This window comes from Colletotrichum destructivum, chromosome 4 (assembly GCF_034447905.1).
Source record: "Colletotrichum destructivum chromosome 4, complete sequence".
NCBI classification, from domain to species: domain Eukaryota; kingdom Fungi; phylum Ascomycota; class Sordariomycetes; order Glomerellales; family Glomerellaceae; genus Colletotrichum; species Colletotrichum destructivum.
In genome coordinates, this window is record NC_085899.1 from 5,352,165 (window position 1) to 5,371,123 (window position 18,959).

Genomic DNA, 18,959 nt, shown 5'->3' on the forward strand with positions numbered 1-18,959 from the left:
ATCAGCGCGGACCATCGCCCTCGATTGGGATACCGAGTGGAGGGACTACGATGTAGCTAGTAAAGATCACAGTGGTTTGAATCAGCTCTCTCTCCGTCAGGACGGGTTGTCACCACCCCCGGCGTCCAGCACATCAGCTAGCCAGCCGTATGGCAGTGATTGGGCACTGGGTCGGCTTCAGCTAAAACGCATTGGACTCTGCACATCAGTGAATACAGGCCTCCCGTTGGGTGGTTTGGCATGTCCATCGCCGGAGGTTGGCGGCAGCATTACGGGGCTATACCAGAATGGGGACCGAAGCGCCAAGAGCCGATTGCGAGGTTGCAAAGGGCATCGGGCAACAGACTTTGTGCAACGTGCTCGCGACACGCATTCCGGGTGGACAAGACATCAGACCAACGTTGATCTGGCGGGGAATGGCTGACAGGACACACTGACACGCGAGTGGCTCGGCGAGGGGGTCCAGGGGAAGACTTGCCCAAATGGGGAGCTCAAAGAGGAGCATGAAGATGAGGAGCGCCCGAGAGAGGGGGGGGGGGGGGGGGGGGGAGCGATGACCCCTAGTTCGTGGAGACTGGACTGGACTGGACTCCGGGAGAGACACTAGACTCTTGCTGGTGCCAGTGGAGAAGACAGACGTCGGTGTCCATGTTGGTAGACCGGAGAGGCAATCCCTTATCGGTAAGTAAATCGGGCGAAGGTTCAAGACGTGCGACTGAGAGAGAAAGAGAGAAAGAGACCTGGAGAGAGGCTCAAAGAGAGACAACTCTTGCGTGGGGTTTCGCCGCCCACTGATTAAATAATAATACCTTGGCTGTCGACAAGGGCTACTGGTAGGAAAAGGAAATTCGAAAAAGGAAAAAAACAAAAAAAAACAACGACGGACAAACACAGTCGTGTGCATCTTTTGACGGCGTAGCTACCGAAGAAACGAACAAGTTGGGACTAAAGGGCTTGGCACGCCTCTTAATAACTTGTTCGTTAACCATCGAAGGACAGGGGGACAAGGAGGGGTTGAGGAGCCGAGTCAAACAACTAGAGCAAACAGATGCCACACGTGGAGAGTTGAAGCGGTGTGATTCGTCAACTCCAGATGTTCCCCCAGATGAGAGATTCTTCTCGCCCGCGAAATAAAGCTTTGGTAGGTGGGGACCAGGCTAGCATCCTAGGGATACCGACATCTTGGCACGCTAACCGTATGTGGGCCCCTGGAAAGCCTCCTACATGGTCCATCGCATCGTCCAGGGTGCCATATCGTTCGTCGTCCAGTGTCGAGTTTGACGGATGGGATGGGGGATGCTTCCGAGGGTAGGCTGGGCATGTGGTGTGAAAAAGCGACAGAGAGGGAGAGAGAGAGAGAGAGAGAGAGAGAGAGGGGCGTCTATGTAAGAAAGCGACACAACCCAGTCTGCAGCCAAGAGCACGGGAAACGCTTAGTATGGCTTAGTGGAAAGACGCACCTCCTGCTTGAAGCACGGGGGGGTGCGAGGCGTTTTGTGTCCAGACAGTATCTGTAGCGTATGTACGGAGTGCGTACAGTAGGTAGACACTGACATTGACATGGATGGACACACGCAGAAATCAGAGTTGGCCTCTGCCTTTACGAGGAGAGCCGCCACTTCTGTCAGACCCAACCCTGCCAAGAGTAGACATAAAAGGTCTATTGTGCGCACTTCTCAAACTTTCCCATCGTCCTTGGAGTGTCCTGTGTCCATCCCCAGCAAGTGAGACAGACCCCTTCTCTCTCTCTCTCTCTCTCATCACTCGAGACCGCAACACCACCTGCTCAAGTCACAGCCAAGGAGCAGAAGTCAGTCACAATGGTGCTCGAACAATACACCTACGTCTTTGCCATTGGCACCTTCTTTGCTATGCTCGATGCGTACAACAACGGTGCAAGTGAGTACAACCAAACCCCCTTACTCGATCCCCGAGCGGAATAAACAAGACAGCAAGTGGCGACGGCGATGGCGGCGGCGGCAGCGACCTGGTTTCTCCAGATGAGATGCTTCACTGTATCTACGATGTCGTCTTTCAGCTGCGTCTTTCGTCCTACCACTTGCTTGTTGTTGTCTATTTGGCCGATGATGATAATAGACTTTGGGTGCCACATGTTCCACAAAAAGAAAAAAGAAAATATCGGACGTTGGCTGACTCGGTTTAACCTTCTCTCAGACGATGTCGCCAACGCTTGGGCGACCAGTGTGTCGTCGAGATCCATCAGTTACCGCCAGGCCATGATCTTCGGTACCATATTCGAGATGCTCGGCGCCATCACCGTCGGCGCCCGCACCGCCGACACCATCAAGAACGGCATCATCCCCAACAGCGTCTTCAACGACAACCCCGGTGTTCAGATGCTCGCCTTCACCTGCGCCCTGGCCGCCGCCTCCTCATGGGTCATGTGGTGTACCCGTCACTCCGCTCACGTCTCTTCGACCTACTCTCTCGTCTCCGCCGTCGCCGGTGTCGGTGTTGCCGTTGCCGGCGCCGACAAGGTCCAATGGGGCTGGAACAACGGCAAGGGTCTCGGTGCCATCTTCGCCGGTCTCGGTATGGCCCCTGCCATCTCGGCCTGCTTCGGTGCCATCATCTTCAGCCTCATCAAGTTCGTCGTCCACGTCCGCAAGAACCCCGTCCCCTGGGCCGTCTGGACCTCGCCCTTCTTCTTCCTCATCGCCGGTACCATCTGCTCGCTCTCCATCGTCTACAAGGGCTCCCCCAACCTGGGCCTGAGCAAGAAGCCCGCGTGGTACATCGCTGCCGTCACCGTCGGCACCGGTGGTGGTCTCTGCCTCCTGGCCGCCCTCTTCTTCGTCCCCTTCGTCCACGCCAAGGTCATCAAGAAGGATTACACTCTCAAGTGGTGGCACTTCGTCTACGGCCCCCTCCTCTTCAAGCGCCCCGCCCCCGCCGATGCTGAGAAGGCCAAGGTCCCCAACTACGCCGTTGTCCAGGAGGATGAGGATGAGCACTCCCTCCCCTCCCACGAGTCCGTCAAGTCGTCCGAGTCCAACGACGAGCCCCTCAAGGAGTCGCACCTGTCCAAGGAGACGCACATCCCCCAGGAGAAGTCCTTGGCCGCCGCCGAGATCGGTCAGGGTCCTACTTACAAGCAGCTCCAGGCCGAAGGCGAGGCCAAGCTCCACGCCAAGCTCCTCCAGAACCGCGGTCCTATCGGCTGGGCTATGCGTACTCTCCGCGACAACCCCATGGGCCCCGGTCAGATCTACGAGCTTCACAACATGAAGATGGTCATCAAGCGCATCCCCGCCATGATCACTGTCGGCGCCCTGTACGGTCTGCACTACGACATCCATGCCGCCCAGACCGGTATCGCCGGCACCCCCGAGGGTGAGCGCATGAAGCGCGTCTACGCCAACGCCAAGAAGTACCCCAACGAGGTCGAGCACACCTACTCCTTCGTCCAGATCATCACTGCTTGCACTGCTTCCTTCGCCCACGGTGCCAACGATATTGGTAACTCGGTCGGTCCCTGGGCTGTCATCTACTCCGCCTGGAGCACCGGTGACGCCGCTGCCGCCAAGGCGCCTGTTCCCGTCTGGCAGCTTGCTGTCCTTTCCGCCACCATCTCCCTTGGTCTGATCACCTACGGATACAACATCATGAAGGGTAAGTTACATTGCTAATCTTTCGCCCCCGCCGTCACACAAACACTAACGCTTCGCAGTCATGGGTAACAAGATCACCTACCACTCCCCCAGCCGTGGCTCTTCCATGGAGATGGGCGCCGCCATCACTGTCCTTGTCTTCTCCCAGTACTCCCTGCCGGTCTCTACCTCCATGTGCATCACTGGTGCCACCGTCGGTGTCGGTCTGTGCAACGGTACCCTCAAGGCCGTCAACTTCCAGCGTGTTGGTCTCTTGGTCTTCTCCTGGATCATGACCATCCCGGTTGCTGGCACCCTTGGTGGTGTCCTCATGGGTCTGATTCTCAACGCTCCTCATTTTTAAAGCGCATCGTACTTCGTCCCGGTCGGGGACTTTCACTTGATACCATTTTTACTAGAACTTAATGTACACGAAATCAAAAGGGGGCTTGGCATAGCTTAGACGGGGAAAGGTTGTATGTCAAATAGCATCACAATGAGACCGCAATGACCAACTCAAGAGTCATTACAAACAAGCCAAGAACTCGTCGCAGTGTGAACATGGGTGACTGAGTGATTGTACATGAATCGGCACTTTTGTCATGTATTCGGAGAACAGCTCCACTTCTAGCGGAGCGGGAACCTTTCGGCGGCTTGTTCCACCCTAGCTCTCGATCTTCGAAACCAGTCTCAGAGAGAGAGGGAGATAGACAGCCTTGGTCACTCGCTGCCGGTGTCACCCTCTCGATGCTACCGTGTCCAGAAATAAGCTTGGTCTATCACCATCTTGGTCGGCAGCGCCGACGGAAGGAAGGTCTTTCGGATGATGGCTAATCCACATGCACATCACTCCAAATGTGGGTTCCCGGTTGTTGTCCCAAGACACCTTGGAGGCAAACCTAGAATAGGACTGTTGAAGAAAAAGACGCAAAGATAAAGATGCATCTTGCCGTTTAGGGTGTCACTGGTCGTTGCGCGATTGACTCGCTCGCTGGCCAAGGCAGCGCCAAGACTCGTGTGTGGCTATGCCAAAGTCTCAAGGTTTGCCAAACATGAGAAGTTTGATGCCAAGAGTGTCACCGCTGCAACTATCGGGGTTAGTCTCGGGTAAGGCGAACGTTGGCTGCTTGAAATGGTATTTGCTCGCGTGATCAACAGTATTTCTGTGCCAAGTTGTCCTTGGCATTGCATATCCTTCTGATACGTGCGATGTTTACAGGTACAAAGAGTATTGACTTTGGTTACACTTGCTTTCGAGGCATGCTATCCCTGGTATCAATGGCGCGATAAATTATCCGTAGATTGAGATTCATATGTTGTGCAGATGGCGAAGGTGTATCCACAATTGACTGCTTAGCAGAGCAAATATAGCTTGAAAGGGCATTACAGCACACCCCCTACAGGTAGATAGTATGTTAGGTGATTAAGCATCTCCATCCTTTTCATCAGGTACACCTTGTTGAGTTCCATTACCCTTAATTCAAGCCTAGCTCTCAAGGTTTTACGCTATGACTTAGATTACATCTTCTACTTACGCCTTAAACATTCAGCGATAGTACAATGACATACAAGCTAGTTAGCACAGCCCTCTTGGCAGCCGTTCTGGTCTGACAGGTATGGCAACGGTCTCTAGTCTTGCAAGGGTGAGTCGCAGGGTGTACGATTACAAGAAACAACACCATGGTGGTCGGTAATATACAGCAGAGGGGTGATCGATCGAAAAGCATGTGTGTGTATAGAGTATTAAATGAATAGAACAATCCAGATGTGTAAGAGGAGACAGGTCATGAAATCCAATCTTGCGTGCAGGGTTGCGTGATATCTGGAAGTGCCATCCATTGAAATGGTGACAAGTAGGATGGGTTGCTTGATGCCTAAGCTGTGAAGCACAGCACGGCGGAGATACCATGCTGCACAGCTGCTTGGCTCAAGGACCTAGCAGATTCATTACCCAAAAGATCTGCACAGTGTGGAAGAAGCAAATAACAAGTACAATATAAAACAGCCATAGCAGAATTGATAGCAACTACATAAATAAGGAGATAATACCTGTATTATATGATCTTCCGGATCACCGTTTCAAGCTAGAGCTAAGGTGGTGTTGCCTAGCTGTAAACTTGGGTTCTTGTAGCAACTCAATTCACATGTCCAGTTTTCATTCAAGAGATATCATAAGTGCGTTGGATAAAGGGCAATGAGTGATGCTCAATTCTACACGAGGTAAACTTAGTTAACCGTTAGACAGTAATGATACTTCCGACATCTACTCACTCGCCCAACTGTTTACCCGTTTATCCCCCAATTTCTATGTCAACAGTAAATAAAGCGAAGACTCTTAAAGCAATCACTGAAGAACTCGATTCAAATAGTCAATCATAGCATAGCGTAGGGTGACACTGTTGCTTCCAACGACAAGACAAAATGTGGTCGGATATCAGTTACCTGTGGACCGATGCTACTTGCTTACAATACAAAGATTGTCCTACTTTATTTTCAGCACATAGCTAACGCGTAACGACGCTTGAATTCAACTACAATGGGAGCTTTCATTTTCAATGCTTGGTTTGGCTATTTATCATCTGCAAGTCAGTGCATGACAACATCTGAAGTAGTTCACAATGCCCTTGTTCATGCTCCATAACCACATGGGCCCCTTGTCTGAAACACAAGTGCTCGTATTTAACACGGATTTTATCAAGCCTCTGATTGGTTGTTTACAATCGACAGCAAAAGAAATGTGCAGGGATCCTAAGGTCTGCGGGGAGCTCGGCGTGCTCGGGAAGGCCAGGGCAGCATGAAACAGGTAATAAGTGAAGATGCTGATTTCAAGTGAAGCTGCTATTGACATCATCTCGAAATCCATCTTGAACACTCTAGTAGAATCTCATAATCGCGAAGCTACAGACTACCAGAGTAGGCTAGAGCAGCAGGACTCGGTCGGATCTGATCACGCTCAACATTTCGACACGATGGCAGGTGGACTCGCTCGGCTGTCACCAGTGTTTTCCAACGGACCCGGCTTACAGAAGCCTTTGGACCCGCTGGACACTGTGGCGAGTACCATCAACACTATCCTCACTCCCAACCCTTGCGTTGCGGAGACATTTCCAAGCCTTTCGCTGCTGGGCGCAGAATTCCTTTCCATAGAAGCCTCTTTGTTCACAAACTACAGCGGTTGGATCCCCGCAGGATGGAGATTTTCGCAACCATCAGTCAACATACACGACGTGTCTTTTTGTAACATCACAGTATCCTACACCCATCCCGGCCACGGTGATGTCGTCAACGTCGAAACATGGCTTCCAACTGACGAATGGAATGGGAGACTCCAGGCGGTGGGAGGTGGCGGATGGCGCGCCGGCCGGTTCATACTGAGCTACGCTGGCATGGCCGGTGCCATAGCGGATGGATATGCCACGGTGACTACCGATGCAGGACTTGGAAATGCTGTAGGGCCGATGCCGTGGGCTTTGATCAGCCCCGGTAACTCCAACCTGTATGCGCTTCAAGACCTTGGCTCGCAAACACTGAATGACGAGGTTCGAAACAGATCCTCCTGGGCGGTACCGACGTTGCTGACAATACCAGGCAATCATAGCAAAGCATCTTATCAAAAGTTATTACGGCCGAGAACCATCCTATTCGTATTGGAATGGCTGTTCCCAAGGAGGCCGGCAAGGTACAACGCTTGCCCAACGATACCCGACTGCATACGACGGCATCATCGCGGCGGCACCAGCAGTAAACTGGGCCGGAGTATTCATCAGTACCATGTGGCCCAAAGTGTACATGGATGTCACTGGGCAGTACCCTCAGGCATGTGAGTTGCAACAGCTCACGGCGCTTGCTGTGTCTACTTGTGATGGCCTTGACGGTGTCGAAGACGGCATCATAGCCGACACAAGCGGCTGCAAGAGAATATTCGATCCCTTCACGTATGTTGGGTCAAGTTTCTACTGCCCATCTGCAGGAAAGTCTATCAACCTCACTCTTCCAGCAGCAGCTGTCGCCAACGCGATGTGGACAGGTCCCGTGACGGCCGAAAACGAGACTACCTACTTGCATGGTTTGGAGATGGGCACAGATCTTACCAAAGGTGCTCCAACGAGCTGCGACGAGGATGGAGAGTGCACCGGTACCCCCAATACTGCCGTCAAGCTTCTGATGGGGTATTTCATCGACAAAGAGCCCGACTTGAGCACCACCAAAATCTCTTTCAAGGGGCTAGAGCGCGCGTTTCGTTCGTTCAAACAGCAATTCGATTCCTTCCTGGCCTCAGACGACCCGGATCTGACATCATTTCGGGATATTGGAGGCAAGATGATCACATTCCACGGCCTTGTAAGTTCACAGTGGCTAATATGCCCCCTTGCCAAGTTGGCAAGAAAACTCGAACTGACTGACTGATATCGCAAAGGCCGACCCAACCATTCCCACAAATGTCTCGCTTGATTACTACGAGAAAGTTTTGGCACTTCAAACAGACGCGCAAGAGTTCTACAGATACTTCTTGGTTCCCGGATTAGGACACTGCTGGGGTGGTCGCGGCGGCCAACCGGTGGCCTTGTTCGATCAGCTTCGATCCTGGGTTGAGAACGGAACGGCGCCAGAAAGCTCGCCAGTGACTATCACGAGGCCAGATAACACACTGGAGCGTCAGATACTGTGTCCTTATCCGAAGAAGGCTGCCTTTCGTGGCGAAGTATCGCAGGGCCTGTCAGGTTGGTCGTGTGTTTGATGCGCTAGAGGAATGGGATTCTCACTTGCGGCTGGAGGTTTAGTCTTGTGTTGTTAGTAGGATGAAAACCATCTGTAATGGTATAAGAAGCAGACTGAGGGGCTTGTGTTCACGTCGTCATCGTTGCCTTACTCCAGTGTAGAGCGAATCGTCAATAGAAAGGAAGAAACGAATGCGTTACAATTTTCCGAGACCACCCCTGATACAAAGATGCTGTATACAGTGGGGCAAATATTGAGGCACGCCGCCCAGTTGACCGTTTCATTGGCTCTACTTCTGCACCCAAGCCACCAACATTCTCCCATTCCCAACGCCTTTCTTGAGCGTTAAGACACCCCTTCCGCTCTTGCACTCGCTATTTACCACCAGCATCCTCATCATTTTGATTGTGTGGCCAAATCTTAGTACATGACAGAAAGAAATGATCGATCCGTAGTTCAGATACTTTGCCCCAGGCGGTGCCCTCACACCGGGAGGGCCTAGCACTTGGCACATTCTCGATTGGGACCAGAGGCGGGTAATCGCCGTCACCATGGATGAAGAGCAGGATAACGAAGACCTAGCCATCGAAAACCTCAAGAAACACATCGATAAACTCCCGCCTGATGCATATGCGATTTTAATCTCTCCAGACGGAAGCCTGTACCCTCTCTCTTGCAATCCCGAGGACGACGAAACCACCAGCGTGTACTATCCGCCTTTGGAGAAACTTGAACCGCCAGAGGGCATCCAGACTATCACTCGCTCGGACCTGGAGGAAATTGATCGAATTTCTTCAAATGTCGATCTCGTGTCGTATCAGGCACACCCCGATGCTGGCGGTGGAAAGAAAGTCGTCTTCAAATACTACTTTCTGGTACAGTTTCTGCATAGGCTGTGGCATGAAGATGAATTTGTGGATGCGCCTCCCTAAGCATCCAAACATAGTTCCGTTCGACCGGCTCGTGCTGGACGAACTGAACGGTCACGTTGTTGGGTCCACAAGCGTCTACATTCCCGGCAGCACCATTGAGTACAACCGATCACGCGTCTTTAAACTCGAGTGGCTTAAGCAGCTGACTCGCGTCGTGGACGACCTCAACCTCAAGCACGGCATCATGCATCAGGATATCGCTCCACGGAATCTTCTCGTTGATCCGTCCACAGACAACATCCTGGTGTTTGATTTCAGCTACTCGGGTCGCATTGGAGGTATTGGGCACATCAGCAAGCGAGACGACGTCAAGGGTGTCATATTCATCACATACGAGATCATCACCCTCGATAAACACTTCAGGGAGGTGCCTTACGACCAGCAGGACCCCACTGAAATCCAAGCGTTGGCCGCATGGCACAAACACCCAGATGTGCACCTCGATCACCACGTCTCGGAATATCGATCAGTGCTGAATCACTGGGTGAAGGGGAGGCCGTAGCTCTGTTCATGCAGAAGCACAAGAGCCTATCGATTGGCCGCCGCTCGGTGCGCCGCCCAAAAAGGAACTCGTCGTCTCGGACGGTAAAGGTAATTCAACTGTGGTAGTGGGAGCTGGCTGGTATGAGATACGCCGTGACGAGCGAGAGAAGGGCAATCTTGTCCTTGATTGGCAGCGCCCACCACAAAAGAAAGTCGCATAAGACAGATCTCCACTTCTGCCGATAGAGAGTCCAAAGCCGGACAAACAGTTTCGAAAATATAATTCAGGTAATGAAGCTGCCTCTTCTTGTACAGTCCACATCAACCTTGCAGTGGATGACAAGGCCCCTTAAAGCCCCATCCCTAGCTTTGCCGCGTGGCGCTGCGCGTTGGCAGTTACCAATTAGTAAGCAGGTAACCTTGATTAATTACCATTAAGGGGGCCCGCAATACTGTCATCACTATCAACTCAATCTTTTCCCCTTGCAACGGTACTTGGCGATAACCTTTACTGCCTTTGAGCAGCTGTCTATGTATATTCCAGCATACTGAGCCAGCAAGCCATCCATTATCTTGACACCGTGACTCGCATAGGCATGAGCGAACCGAACATGGCCGGCGCGAAGCACGGAGACCCTGGCTGCACCTGCACGACGTGCCACATCGCGAAGAGACGATCCCATAAGAAATCCCGTAACGGATGCAAGAGTTGTAAACAGAGGAGGATCAAGGTAAGCCTTCAAGATGAACCTGGGCTGCGAATTTCTCCTATCTGACGTTGATTGAAAGTGTGATGAAGTTAAGCCTTTCTGCGGACAATGTGTAAAAGCGACCATCGCTTGCGAATTCCCGCCCCTGGCCTCGAGCTCAGGTGAGCCATCTGGTTCGATTGAGAATCTCGCCTTACAACCCCGAAAACGAGGCCGTCCACGCAAGGACTGGGATGCAGCGTTTAGAGGCCCCAATCCTTCCTACGGCATGCCGGGCTCGTCGGACAGTATGAGATCAACGTCAGCCGATACGGCTCTTGTAGCGGCATTGCCAGATCAGGGGATGATGGATCTCCCGTGGATATGGACGGTAGACGATCTCGAGTTGCAGCATCACTTTTTGACATCCAAGGACCTCACCTTCCAGGACTCAAAGCTCTGGCGCGAGAAAGTCCCGCGTCTGGCCTTCAGAAACCACTGCGTACTGCACCTCCTTCTCGCCGTTTCCGCCTTACACATTGCAAAGCAGAAGCCCAGCGAGTCAGACCGATACACACAGCTTGCAGATAGCCATTACACTGTAGGCCTTCGTCAAGTCATGGAGCTTCTGCCTACCCAAAACAAGGCCTTTGCCGACGCACTCTACATATCGACGACCCTTGTTTGCGCCTACGCCTTCGCAGCGAAACCCAGCCCGGGTCATCTCCTCGTCATTGCAGACGGAGAAGAAGTGGCATGGTTTGAGCTCCTGAAGGGCGTTCGCATTGTCATCACCAACATGGGATGGGATGCTATCTTTGCAGGGGTTCTGGGGCCCCATCCCGATCCCGATGAAAAACCGCTGCCATCGACGGCAACAAATAGGGCGGTTCACTGGGAGCCGCCACTGCGCAGCCTCGCAGACTTCATCTCTGTCTCCAATGATCCAGACAAACAGATTCTCCAAGACATGGCCGAAAGCGTTATTTCGTGTTTCCGGTCAACATTTGGCACCACTGAAGAGCCAAGGCTGACGGTAAATGGCAAGATGGAGGTTGTGATTGGATGCGTATATGCAATGAAGGACGAATATGTTCTCTGTCTCAAGAAGAAGAACCCGTTGGCCCTTCTCATCCTAGCATACTTCGTGGTCCCCATCAAGACACTTGAATGGGTGTGGTACATGAAGGGCTGGGCTAATCACATCCTACACGGAGTCGCGCTCATCTTGGGACCGAGATATCGTGAATACTTGCGATGGCCAACAGAGGAAATCGAGAGGTTGAACACAGACAGAATGAACCAGACTGTCACTCCATGAAACAAAAAGCCAGCTTGTACCTACCTGCATGATGTAAAGTACGTAATAATGGGGCACATCAAAAGAAAAAAGTGGTTCTCAATGGTTGTTGGATCATCCTTGTACGGTAACTGTATCCATAGAACCGTCATGTATTGATCTGATCTTATTCAAGACAATAGCGTCTGAGATATGAATACACTCAAGAAAGGAAGCGTCGTCGTTTGAAAAAGTCCTGCACACAGATTATACTGAATAACCTCACTTTGCATGATTCTCTTATTCCCAAGACCAGAACCTGGGAGCCCGGCTTTACGAGACAATTTCCGTTGCTTCCTTTGAAATCCGGAGGAATGGAGCTATCCTGGGTTCAATCAAGTCTTGCAGCCCTAAGCTGCTCGAGGCATCCTATTTCGAGTAGCCAGTCACTACGCGAGCTGATCTCACCGAAGCCTTGAATCAGGAATGTGACCCGAAGGAGCCTCCTTGGCGCCTGGCCCCCAAGCTTAGCTGCGAACCAGCATCGTGTTTGATTGGGCGGGCACCCCTGGACAGTGTAAGCGTCAGCAGTGGTGCTGAGCTGAGGCGGGATCCTCCGAATCCCAATATGGCAGCTCAGCTGCAAAGTGACTGATGTTCTTGCTACACATATGCAACTCTCAGGTGTGGTTATGGATAGGCTCCAACGTATCATTCGCCCCCAGATTTAGTCAGAAACTCGATGCAAGAGATCGTGTAGAAGATGGTAGTCAACATTCGACATCTTGGCCTTCCTTCAGCCCACATTAGCTTGTTTTTCCTTGCCTTTTTGAACAGTGACAGCGCTACTTATATCACTCGCCACGTTTGCTGTCTTGAACCACGGCAGTCCTTTCCCATGTCGCACCCTCACCCCTGAGTCTGTGCCACTAGATCTACCACTCTCTATATTGCCTGTCATTGATGATAAATCACCGTTTCTGCTCACCTTCTTGCCTCTTTCTCGGGACGAGACAGGACTTGGTACTCATCGGCACCGACATCGGACTTGGATTCAAGAGCAAACGCTGACGAACAAGAATTTGGCCGGCACCGACTTTTTACTGCAGTTGTTTTGCAAACAGATGACGCCTGTGAGTCCTGGAACCGTGTTCGTTCCCTGTGGACCCAACTCATCCTGACCTCACCTTTAGCACCATTCACCAGATACCCGGGCCTTGTTACTGCCGTGGACATCTCCTGGGCCTGTCGCTCTTTTTCACTTGTGTATGAGTCCGGTTCACCCAGGCTTCGAAGAAACACTATATTGAACGTCAATTAATTTAAGAAATCACTGGAACATACAGTCAAGATGAGCCAGGCTGCCAACTCTCTTAGAGACATCAGTTCGATCATGAAGCCAGTCCGAGTCGCAGTCATCGGTGCCGGAGCCTCTGGATTGGTTACCGCCAAGTACCTCAGCCAATCCAGGGAGTTCTTCGGCGTACCCAATGTTGAAGTTCGCATCTTCGAGCGCGAAGACAGTGTCGGCGGTGTTTACAAGTACAGAGTGTACGAAGAGGCCGAGGTATATTCAGCCCCCCTGTTCTCAATTGTTTTATCCCCCATTAAATTGTGTCCGCCTTTGATCTGCGATGATCCATGTAGACAATTGCTAAACAGAAGCAGATGGTGTCTTCCAAGTATCTCACAGCTTTTTCGGACTTCAGGGCTGCTCGAGATCTTCCTGATTTCCTGCCAATGGGAGATTACGTTCAATACCTCGAGAACTACTGCACTCAGTTCAAACTTTGGGACCTCATCCAGACTAAAACCGAGGTCCTGAACGTGTCACGTACCTCCAGCGGCCATCGTGTCGTTTTCAGACGAATCGGCAAAGGGTCATTCGACGAAACCAAGAATGAGTTGGAAGGATGCGAGTCGTGGGAGTGTGACGCTGTCGCCATATGCTCCGGACTGAACAATGTCCCTTATATCCCGTCCATAAAGGGTCTCGACGGCGTCCAGACTCTTCACTCGTCTGAAGTCAAAGAGAGAAAACAATTTGGAATCAACACGTCGGTAATGATCCTCGGGGCGGGGGAGACAGCGATGGATCTTGCCCACTTGGCAGTGACCTCGGAGGCCCGTGAGGTGACTTTGTGTCACAAGGACGGCTTCTTCTGCGCCAAAAAGGTAAACACTTGCAGACCAACTCGACAGTAATTCTGCTGCTTTGGAACAACAGTGCTGATTATAGCTTTAGACTGTTCCGCTGCCAGTTGTCATGAAGATATGGAAGCCCGACCCTCATCAGAAGCCAGTCGACACGGCAATTGCCAGCTTCCTTGACACAGCTTACCTTCCAGAGAGGCTCCAACACTCCCAGTTCATTTGGAACGTATACGACAGGACGCTTAAAAGCCTACACTTTCTTTCCGGGGGGACCAGTGCCGGTCCGGATCAGTGGGTTGGCCAGATCGAAGGCGATCGCAACAATGTGGATTCCTGTGAGTGATCAAAGCAAGAAGGGGTGGTATTAGACTCACAGCTAACTCAAAAAGTGTTTCTGGTCAAGTCAGATCGCGCGTTACCATATCTGAACGAAGGATACCGGGCGCAGGGCATTTTCTCTCGTGCCCGAGCCTTTGTTATGAACATGGAGCTTAAGGAAACGGGCGGAAAGAAGATCTTGACTGCCCCGTGGCCCACATCGTTTTCAAGTGACGGCACCGCCACCTTTCCGGATAGCAAGAGAAAGGAGCATGCTGAGGCACTTGCCAGAGGCACTCGACCTGATTTAGTTGTCCTTGCGACGGGATACGTTCGTCGGTTCTGCTTCCTGGGCGAAGACTATCCGAAGCCGGACGAGCTGGATGTTCGCGGCATCTGGAGACGAGGCGACGTGACTGCCGGCTTCATCGGCTTTGTGCGTCCTGGTATCGGTACCGTCCATCTCGACCCATTTTAGCGGGTATCCGTTGCCTTGCTCACTATTCATAGGTGCCATACCCCCTCTTGCTGAACTACAAGCTCAACTATGGGTTTTGAACCTCCTTCGGTACAAGTATCCCCAACAAGTGCCTATGCCCCTCCTCGCTCCGGGTCAAGACACGTGCCCCGATGCTGTCGCCCATTATGAGGTTGACTACGCTCTCAGAGCTCGAGGAGGACACGATTTCTTCAAGACCAAGCACGGTGTCGAGCAAGAGTCGTATGCGTACCAGCTTGCGCTCGATATGGGTGCCGCGCCAACGATATCCTTCATGGCGCGTCAAGGCTTCAGAGCCTTCTACACCTGGGCTATGGGGTCCAACTTCAATACAAAATTCAGGCTTGTTGGACCCTGGAAGTGGGAGGCCGGTGCTCTTTCCATCATGCGCGGAGAGCTCTTCGAGGTCGTCATGCAAACTGGCGGTGGCGTGTGTAAGTCATAACATTTACCCGAGATGCAAACTGAGTTAGAAACGCGCTGACCTATAGTCAGTCTTTGCGACATATACTCTACTCCCACTGTTTCTCTTTGGTACTCTGACTGTCGTACTCCATGTGACTGCTGGTTTCTTGCGACTTCTTGGGATGGAGCAGCGTGCCAAGGACGTTCTCGGCTCAGGAAGTATCCCGCGTCGAGAAGGTGAAGAGCTTTGAATCATAATCACAGGATCTAACGCTGATCTAGGCTTCTCAAACAGTCAAACTTGGTTGACTGTAAAACCCAACATTAATAATTAGGAAAAGCCAGTGTATGCGGTTAGAGCCTTGCTGCTATGTTTGATTTTGATGCTCAAAAGCCTGCCAAGCCAACGTTTGGTGACAGGAGATTTGAATTGAAGCAGCTCAATTTACATCACTCTTGTAACCTCCAATACCGATCTTACCCCAAAAAGCTACCTAGTAGAGACTTAGCTGATAAACATTGATGCTAAAAGAAACCTGGAGCAAGAACCTAACAGCCGCTCACGGCAGATCGGCATGGGTCGGATCATATTGCACAATGATATCCACCGTGTCTTTGAATCTCTGGACCCAGCCTACAATCTTCTCCAGTACGTCTCGGACGATGATGACGTTGCCGTTGGGCTTGGTGAACTTCCATCGCTTCCACAAGGATAGGGCCCTCTTAGTCTCGACTTTCTTCAGAACAACAGCCTGTCCGCGTGTGGATGGTTAGTTTTCGGAATGCGAAAAGATCAAGTGTGATTTCAGGAATCATATGCACGACGTTCCCAAGCACATGTCCATCACATGGCTAAGTCTCGCGAGAGCCGCGAGGCTCGGGACATATACACTCAAGGGCAGAAAGACAGCATCAATATGAAGCCATAATGGTGGAAATCGAGTAAAACGAGCTGCGATCTACCGCTAAGCTCAGTTTACTCAGTTTATGTAGTTGTCCCGGCGGCGTTGACAGCCTATCAGGTGACGTCGCACGCGGCCCCACGACCGGAAAAGCTCTCCGAGCGCGACAGACCGGCGGTACTGTTGCTGACCCCGGATGGTTCGAGGCTGTTCGCTGGTACCCCTGTAGGTCACGTCGCGTCTTGACAAAGTCAAAGCCTGGGTGAGCGAGAAGACCATGACCAGGGGCGGCAGTGTTATACACCCGCCCCGAAGTTCAACCACGGGCAGTCACTGTCTTCTGGATTCATTAAAAACATCATGCGGTCCTCGCCTGAGCTAATAAACATCATTACCAATCCGGAAGTATTCAACCACCGGGCTCTATTGACTCCCTTCGTAAAAGTGAGTGGCTAGATTCACAGTCTAGGCCGTCTGTGGAGTGTCCTTATGCCTTGGCATTCAAACATCGTACGTTTTCAAGATCAACAGGAAGCTAAATGCATTTTTAATTGAGTCTATCAAGCAGTACATCTTTTGAGCTATGATGGCAGAAGATAAAAGGAATTTAATGCAGTTTCGGTACAGTGGTTGCATCTCATGCGGCAAACTTGTCAACAAAGTCAGCATTAGAGCCTGCAGAGAAAGTGAGAGGAAGAGACATACAGTCTGAATCACCTCAAGCTACCTTGACAAAGATCAAGCCCATCTCAACAAGTCAGTCGTGGTTTCCCGAACTACAAGTGGGCACCACTTGATACAGGCCTAGGTACCCAGAGGGATTCAAGGACATGGGCTGAAGGGCCCAGGGTAACAGACGTTGCCTTTGAGGCTTGGAAACTCTAAACTCATGACGCTTTCCTCATTTGGACTTCGGTGATGAGATAAGAGGCTCATGTGAGTCGAGTAGCATTCGGAATTGCAGTCCGAGTATTAGAGAGGGTAACCATGCGCCGGGGTACTAAGATTAGTCTGGATTCTGGATCCGGTATGCAGTCTATTAGAGTTAGGACGACATCAGCTGTAGTTTCTTTTGGTGAAGTCCGATCTTTGACCGTCAATATATGGACAGCTGCTTGATCAGTTCTGTTGTATTGTTCCCTCCGCGCGGCACTAGCATAGCCGCACGTCCAGCCTTACGCGGCTGCCGAGGAGCATGGAGATTTGCCCAGACAACAGCACTCGTTCACAACGTAGAAGTCCGCACCGAAAGTCCGTCATAGGCTTAGTATTATTGTTTCGACATAAGATATAAAGTCTCTAACCTGAAGATGGGATGAGCATGTTCACAAGCACGACCATTCGTTTCCTAATCACCCTCAATACCCCTTACAATCAGTATCACGATGTACCTCTCCTCCGTCATCCTGGCCTTCCTGGCCTCCAAAGCCCTCTCCTACGACACCTCCCTCGGCTTCAACACCCCGCAAACCAACGAAGACCGCACAATCGACGAGATCTACCAGGCCGCCCTCGCCGAGGGCGGCGTCGTGACCTGCTGGCACGGCGGCGACGAGGTCACCCAGCAAGACGGCCTCAAGCGCGCCTTCGAGACGCGCTTCCCGGGCATGACGCTCAACATCACCGTCAACAGGTCAAAGTACCACAGCGTCAACGTCGACCGGCAGCTCGCGCGGTCCGGCGGGGGACCCCTGGACGTCGACACCATCATCCTCCAGGCGCTGCAGGATTACCCGCGCTGGGACGCCCAAGGCGCGCTGCTGCACTACGCGCCGGTCAACTATATGAAAGTCCTCGCGCCGTTTCGGCACATCCGGGCCGCGTACTACGGCTTCGCCATCAACGCATGGTCGACGATTTGGAACACGGAGAAGCTTGCCAATCCGCCGCGCGAGTGGCCTGACTTTTTGAAGCCCGAGTACAAGGACAAGATCGTCCTCACGCACCCCAGCGACGACGACGCCGTGGCTTACATCTTCGACCTGATGTAAGACCCACCAACTTCACCCTCGAGAAAACACCACACTGATGTTCCCCAGCATGAACCAGTACGGCTCAGAGTGGTTAGATGGCTTCCTAGCCAACAACCCGCGCTGGGTCCACGGCACAGCCTCCCCGCTCGCCGTCCTCCGGCAGCCCAACAGCACGCAATCCGTAACCTTCTCCGCTAGCATCGGCCTCCGTCCCTCCGGCGCCCTGAACGTTTCCTTCCCCTCCGAGGGCCTCTTCGTAAGCTGGCCGCGCTCCGTAGCCATCTTCAACGACGCCCCGCACCCGGAGGGCGCCAAGCTGTTCGCCAACTTCCTCCTCGAGGACGGCTTCCAACGCAACCTGACGCAGTGGAGCGCCCGGAAGGACATCGCGCCTCCTGGTGGGTACCCGGGGATCCTGGACGTGGAATCGACCAACTCGGCCGAGTACCTGCGCTTCATGGCGGACCGCGGCAGGGTCGAAGCGCTGCGGATGATGTTCGAGGATAGGATTGGAATGCCGCAGGGCCCCAGCCCCCTCGTCGACGACCTTTGAGCTTCTAGTTATCACCAGGCTACCCCAGGTCCGTGGGCGTAAAGCTCACGGGAAACACGCTGCAATATTACGTATTTCCTCAGTTGTACATTTTTCAGTCCGGCAGCTAGTAACCATACCAATAGAGCAATTCGCTCATTGAATATGAAACTAATCACGTAATATCAGAGTCCAAACAAAAGGACCGCCCGTCTTCTTCCTCAACATGCTACTCAAGGTAAGAAAGGCCTGCTCTCCCCTAGGTTTACACAGACCAACATAGGAACCCTGTCTGTTATCCAGATGTCTTCCCAGCCCCTCAACATCGCTGGCAACCAGGTCGTTACCAACATCCTAGGACACCGCAATAGCACCGCCGTCTTAGGCATTCTAGAGCCTTCTTGTCGTCAATAGGATAGTTTTTCGTTGATTTGAATCCCTAAGAAAACTTGCTGATGATGTA

General features: G+C 52.2%; 6 protein-coding genes across 6 annotated transcripts; all 6 read left to right on the forward strand.

Annotated features, from left to right (window-relative positions):
• Window positions 1-1,659: 1,659 nt before the first annotated feature.
• CDEST_07567 (Putative phosphate transporter) lies at window positions 1,660-4,141 on the forward strand. The gene is made up of 3 exons (XM_062923726.1): window positions 1,660-1,899; window positions 2,176-3,633; window positions 3,692-4,141. The coding sequence occupies exons 1-3, from the start codon at window positions 1,821-1,823 to the stop codon at window positions 3,973-3,975; spliced, it is 1,821 nt and encodes a 606-aa protein (XP_062779777.1). The 5' UTR covers window positions 1,660-1,820; the 3' UTR covers window positions 3,976-4,141.
• Window positions 4,142-6,580: 2,439 nt separating this feature from the next.
• On the forward strand, window positions 6,581-8,349 carry CDEST_07568 (Putative tannase/feruloyl esterase, alpha/Beta hydrolase; the record flags this gene model as incomplete). The annotated part of the gene is made up of 3 exons (XM_062923727.1): window positions 6,581-7,150; window positions 7,200-7,952; window positions 8,029-8,349. The coding sequence occupies 3 exons, from the start codon at window positions 6,581-6,583 to the stop codon at window positions 8,347-8,349; spliced, it is 1,644 nt and encodes a 547-aa protein (XP_062779778.1).
• A 532-nt stretch (window positions 8,350-8,881) lies between these two features.
• CDEST_07569 (Putative tyrosine-protein kinase, active) lies at window positions 8,882-9,764 on the forward strand (the record flags this gene model as incomplete). The annotated part of the gene is made up of 2 exons (XM_062923728.1): window positions 8,882-9,205; window positions 9,264-9,764. 2 exons carry the CDS (start codon window positions 8,882-8,884, stop codon window positions 9,762-9,764), a joined length of 825 nt encoding a protein of 274 aa, XP_062779779.1.
• A 483-nt stretch (window positions 9,765-10,247) lies between these two features.
• On the forward strand, window positions 10,248-11,822 carry CDEST_07570 (Putative zn(2)Cys(6) fungal-type DNA-binding domain, fungal transcription factor). The gene is made up of 2 exons (XM_062923729.1): window positions 10,248-10,476; window positions 10,535-11,822. The coding sequence occupies exons 1-2, from the start codon at window positions 10,342-10,344 to the stop codon at window positions 11,753-11,755; spliced, it is 1,356 nt and encodes a 451-aa protein (XP_062779780.1). The 5' UTR covers window positions 10,248-10,341; the 3' UTR covers window positions 11,756-11,822.
• Window positions 11,823-12,613: 791 nt separating this feature from the next.
• On the forward strand, window positions 12,614-15,573 carry CDEST_07571 (Putative flavin monooxygenase, FAD/NAD(P)-binding domain superfamily). Its single transcript, XM_062923730.1, has 7 exons — window positions 12,614-12,846; window positions 12,907-13,280; window positions 13,382-13,888; window positions 13,959-14,202; window positions 14,257-14,637; window positions 14,696-15,118; window positions 15,180-15,573. The coding sequence occupies exons 2-7, from the start codon at window positions 13,065-13,067 to the stop codon at window positions 15,338-15,340; spliced, it is 1,932 nt and encodes a 643-aa protein (XP_062779781.1). The 5' UTR covers window positions 12,614-12,846; window positions 12,907-13,064; the 3' UTR covers window positions 15,341-15,573.
• Window positions 15,574-17,376: 1,803 nt separating this feature from the next.
• CDEST_07572 (uncharacterized protein) lies at window positions 17,377-18,902 on the forward strand (the record flags this gene model as incomplete). Its single annotated transcript, XM_062923731.1, has 2 exons — window positions 17,377-17,978; window positions 18,031-18,902. 2 exons carry the CDS (start codon window positions 17,377-17,379, stop codon window positions 18,515-18,517), a joined length of 1,089 nt encoding a protein of 362 aa, XP_062779782.1. The 3' UTR covers window positions 18,518-18,902.
• Window positions 18,903-18,959: the final 57 nt, after the last annotated feature.

Excerpts from the sequence above, each read along its gene's own strand:
- CDEST_07567 (XM_062923726.1), top strand. The coding sequence starts at position 1,821 with ATGGTGCTCGAACAATACACCTACGTCTTTGCCATTGGCACCTTCTTT. Across the intron at positions 1,900-2,175 it reads TGCGTACAACAACGGTGCAA|ACGATGTCGCCAACGCTTGG; the intron begins GTGAGTACAACC and ends ACCTTCTCTCAG. Across the intron at positions 3,634-3,691 it reads CGGATACAACATCATGAAGG|TCATGGGTAACAAGATCACC; the intron begins GTAAGTTACATT and ends AACGCTTCGCAG.
- CDEST_07570 (XM_062923729.1), top strand. The coding sequence starts at position 10,342 with ATGAGCGAACCGAACATGGCCGGCGCGAAGCACGGAGACCCTGGCTGC. Across the intron at positions 10,477-10,534 it reads GTAAACAGAGGAGGATCAAG|TGTGATGAAGTTAAGCCTTT; the intron begins GTAAGCCTTCAA and ends GTTGATTGAAAG.
- CDEST_07571 (XM_062923730.1), top strand. The coding sequence starts at position 13,065 with ATGAGCCAGGCTGCCAACTCTCTTAGAGACATCAGTTCGATCATGAAG. Across the intron at positions 13,889-13,958 it reads GCTTCTTCTGCGCCAAAAAG|ACTGTTCCGCTGCCAGTTGT; the intron begins GTAAACACTTGC and ends TTATAGCTTTAG. Across the intron at positions 15,119-15,179 it reads GCAAACTGGCGGTGGCGTGT|TCTTTGCGACATATACTCTA; the intron begins GTAAGTCATAAC and ends ACCTATAGTCAG.